Here is a 3,098-nt window from a genome sequence, read left to right on the forward strand (position 1 = left end):
AGGCAAACTCGGCATCCATAAACGAAGGCGAAATGTGAAGAGATTTCTTGCAGGTTAACCTAGATAAATGTCAGCCACCTTAACACTTTTCCCGTGGTTGCGTCTGTCCCATTCTGTTGTTACTTGATTACGTGTTACTTCGAGTTGATAGTTGAAAAGTTACAGCATCATACTGATGTGTAAATTCATTCATTATTTTTGTACTGAAAACCCCCTTAGTAGCACATCTGAGTTAGACATAAAAGTCAGATAAATCGTTTTAGTTTACAAAACGAGAAAACTTCAAGAGAGAAAGTTTATTGTGACCACTAGCAAGTGCAGTGGAGCATGGAACAGAAGTAAGTCAGTGTGGAGGTAAATGACTAAAGCGTAAAAGAGTGAAAATAAAACCGAGGAAATAAGAACAAGAAAAAAGATTAAAATATAATATAGACATTTTATAGCAGAACTAAATATCACTCCTGAATATTGTGCCGCTCACTTGCCAAGCAGCGTTTGATCATGGTTCACTAAAGGAGCAGAAAGTTGCTCGGTGGTTACTGAGGAGAAAGACACAGTACATATACTTTTCAAGGAACGGTAGCGCCCCTCGTTCTTCTCGCCCGAAGCTAAACGACGTGAAGAATCAGAAGCATATTTCACTGACACCGATTCTCGAACTTTCACTCAATGCCTTCGGGGGGTTTCGGCGTGCTCTCTGATTGGCCGACGCCGCCTCAGTATTTCGCGGCGCCATTGGTCCACTCCGCTCCGCCGCGAAAAGTGAAAGCGGGTTATGATTGGTCCCTCCAGGAATGGTTTTTAGGCACAAGGTCACTGAACTTCTGGAAGCCTGCCGAATCGGTCGCGTGTATTCATTGCCTGAATCAGAGCCAAATTCAAGTTACGTGTTTGACCTTTAAAAACGGTTGATGGATTTAAGCATTTCTTGTCTGTTGTGACTTTAGTGTTTGTTTTTCATTATTACTTGTAAAAATGTTTGATGAAAGTACATTTTTTAATACTTTAAATAGGATATCAGTAAATTAAGTTTAACATTTAGTAACCTATTTTTAAGTATTTAATCTAATAATAGACTGAGACCAAACTAACATCTGACTGAACGTAACCATTGACCATGTACATACGACTCTGCTAACAACCATCTCCCCATGCCCCCCTCTCTTCCCCCTCCCCCCTGACCTGACGCGACCCCCGCCAGCCATGGGACAGTTCCAAGACCCATGCAAAACCAAGACTCGTACTTCCGCCCACGAGACCCAGTGTGACGCTTACTACGAATGTTTCGACGGCCAAGCGGTGCTCCAGCAGTGCCCCAACGGCCTGGTGTACCTCGGCAGACGCACACAGGGTCTCTTCGGCGTCTGTGACTACGACTTCAACGTGGACTGCACTGACCGCCCTGGACGAAGTAAGTAGTTCCTCTCGACTTACGAGAACGTTTTTTTCTTCTCTCTCCTGCCTCTTGCCTTCGTCTGCGGTGAAAGGCTTCGCCCAGCTGAACGAGCAGCCCAACCCATGCGACCGGAAGTCCAGAGTCGTGGGAGACATCACATACTGCGACAGGTACTGGCAGTGCGTCGCCGGCACCCCGCAGCTCTACGATTGCCCCAACGGCCTTGTGTTCGTGGGCAGGAACCGTGGCATCGCCGAGGGCTGTGATTACCCCTGGCGCGGAGCCTACTGCGACAACAAGCAGTTTGCTAGTAAGTTTTGCATGCGAGAACCTTATTGCTGAGACGACTCTTCATCGCAGCAGAGAGAGACAACATTTAAAAGATATATTTCTTGATATTCCTTTCTCCCTCCACTGATTCATAAGGGACAGGTTCAGCCTTGTTAACCATGGTGTGTGTAGATGATTCAGCAGAACTACTGCATCAACATATATCACTGTCCTTGACCCAACAACCCAATTATAGTCCAAATATAAACGAGATCTGCTCTAAAATTCTGACCCTGCCTATCCTTGACCTTCCAAAAGAAGTAACTAACTCGAACCCCACCCCCTCAGACCCACCCATCTCCACCGAGCACTGCGACTGGCTCTACGGCATCTTCGGGCACGAGACCTCCTGCACCCGCTACTGGACCTGCTGGAACGGCACCGCCACTGAGCAGTTCTGCATCGGCGGCCTCCTCTACAACGAGGAGACTCACGCCTGCGACTGGCCCCAGAACGTCGCTGGATGCCAGAAGCATCGTGAGTGTCATGTCCTTGTTTGTTGACATTGCTAGTTTAGCGAGAAAAAAGCTGAAAAGTAGATAAAACAGAATATAAAAATATGCATTGGTAAAAATTCCAAGATATTTCAGGGATTTTCCCACTTTCTTTAACGTAGAGTTCTTTTGGGTAAAAAAAACGTCTCACCTTGTACTTTTTCCCCAGCTCTCTGCAAGAACGATGCCAACGCCAACGTGGCCCTCGGTAAGTCCTGTGAAAGGTACTGGTCGTGCCAGGGAGGCTACCCCCGCCTGCAGCGCTGCCCCGCCACCCTCGTGTTCGACAAGCAGTCCCGCCGCTGCGTGAACCCTCCTACCGTCGACTGCGACGTCCCCTCCACCACTCCCCAGCCCGAGTCGGAAGCCACAGGGCCAGCCCGCCCTAACATTGCCCGCCCTCAGCGCCGCCGCAACAACGTTGAGGCCGAACCTATCCAGCAGGGAGGCCAGTTCATCGACGCCCCCCTCCCGTCCGCCCTCCCCAACAGGCCCCCTCTCCCCTCAGGGAACAACTTCAGGCCGGCACCCATCCCCGGCGCAATCCCGCTCTAAGCGTCTGAGAAACAGCTCTCTCCGTTTTCCTCTTTTACAAAGCAGCAGGCTGGGTGGGGTTCGTGACTTTCCTCGCACCCGAAGGGGAGCTACGTGCCACCCATTTCATTTCCTCTTATCTGTGTAGATGGAATCATTAGGGACACTAGGATATGCGCTCCTTCGAGAGGATAGGAGGGCGAGAGCCCCACTCCACGCAACCCATGACCTGAGCACCCTTTTACTCCTCACAGCCCGGGTACAAACTCCCAACACCCAAAGATTTTTGCAAGGTCTAGCAGTGGCGAATGGCCCCCGAGTTGGCATCACTGTAATGGCCTGCA

The 3,098-nt window shown here is 49.7% G+C and overlaps 1 protein-coding gene across 1 annotated transcript in view; it reads left to right on the top strand.

The window, feature by feature from the left end:
* LOC119587835 (protein obstructor-E-like) overlaps nucleotides 1–3,098 on the top strand; it is a gene marked incomplete in the record, with an annotated part of 8,366 nt that overhangs the window by 5,052 nt on the left and 216 nt on the right. The window contains 3 exon segments of the mRNA XM_037936538.1: nucleotides 1,488–1,706; nucleotides 2,015–2,203; nucleotides 2,390–3,098. Coding sequence (XP_037792466.1) covers nucleotides 1,488–1,706; nucleotides 2,015–2,203; nucleotides 2,390–2,775 — 794 coding nt within the window.

Source organism: Penaeus monodon, chromosome 23 (genome assembly GCF_015228065.2).
Source record: "Penaeus monodon isolate SGIC_2016 chromosome 23, NSTDA_Pmon_1, whole genome shotgun sequence".
Classification (NCBI taxonomy): domain Eukaryota; kingdom Metazoa; phylum Arthropoda; class Malacostraca; order Decapoda; family Penaeidae; genus Penaeus; species Penaeus monodon.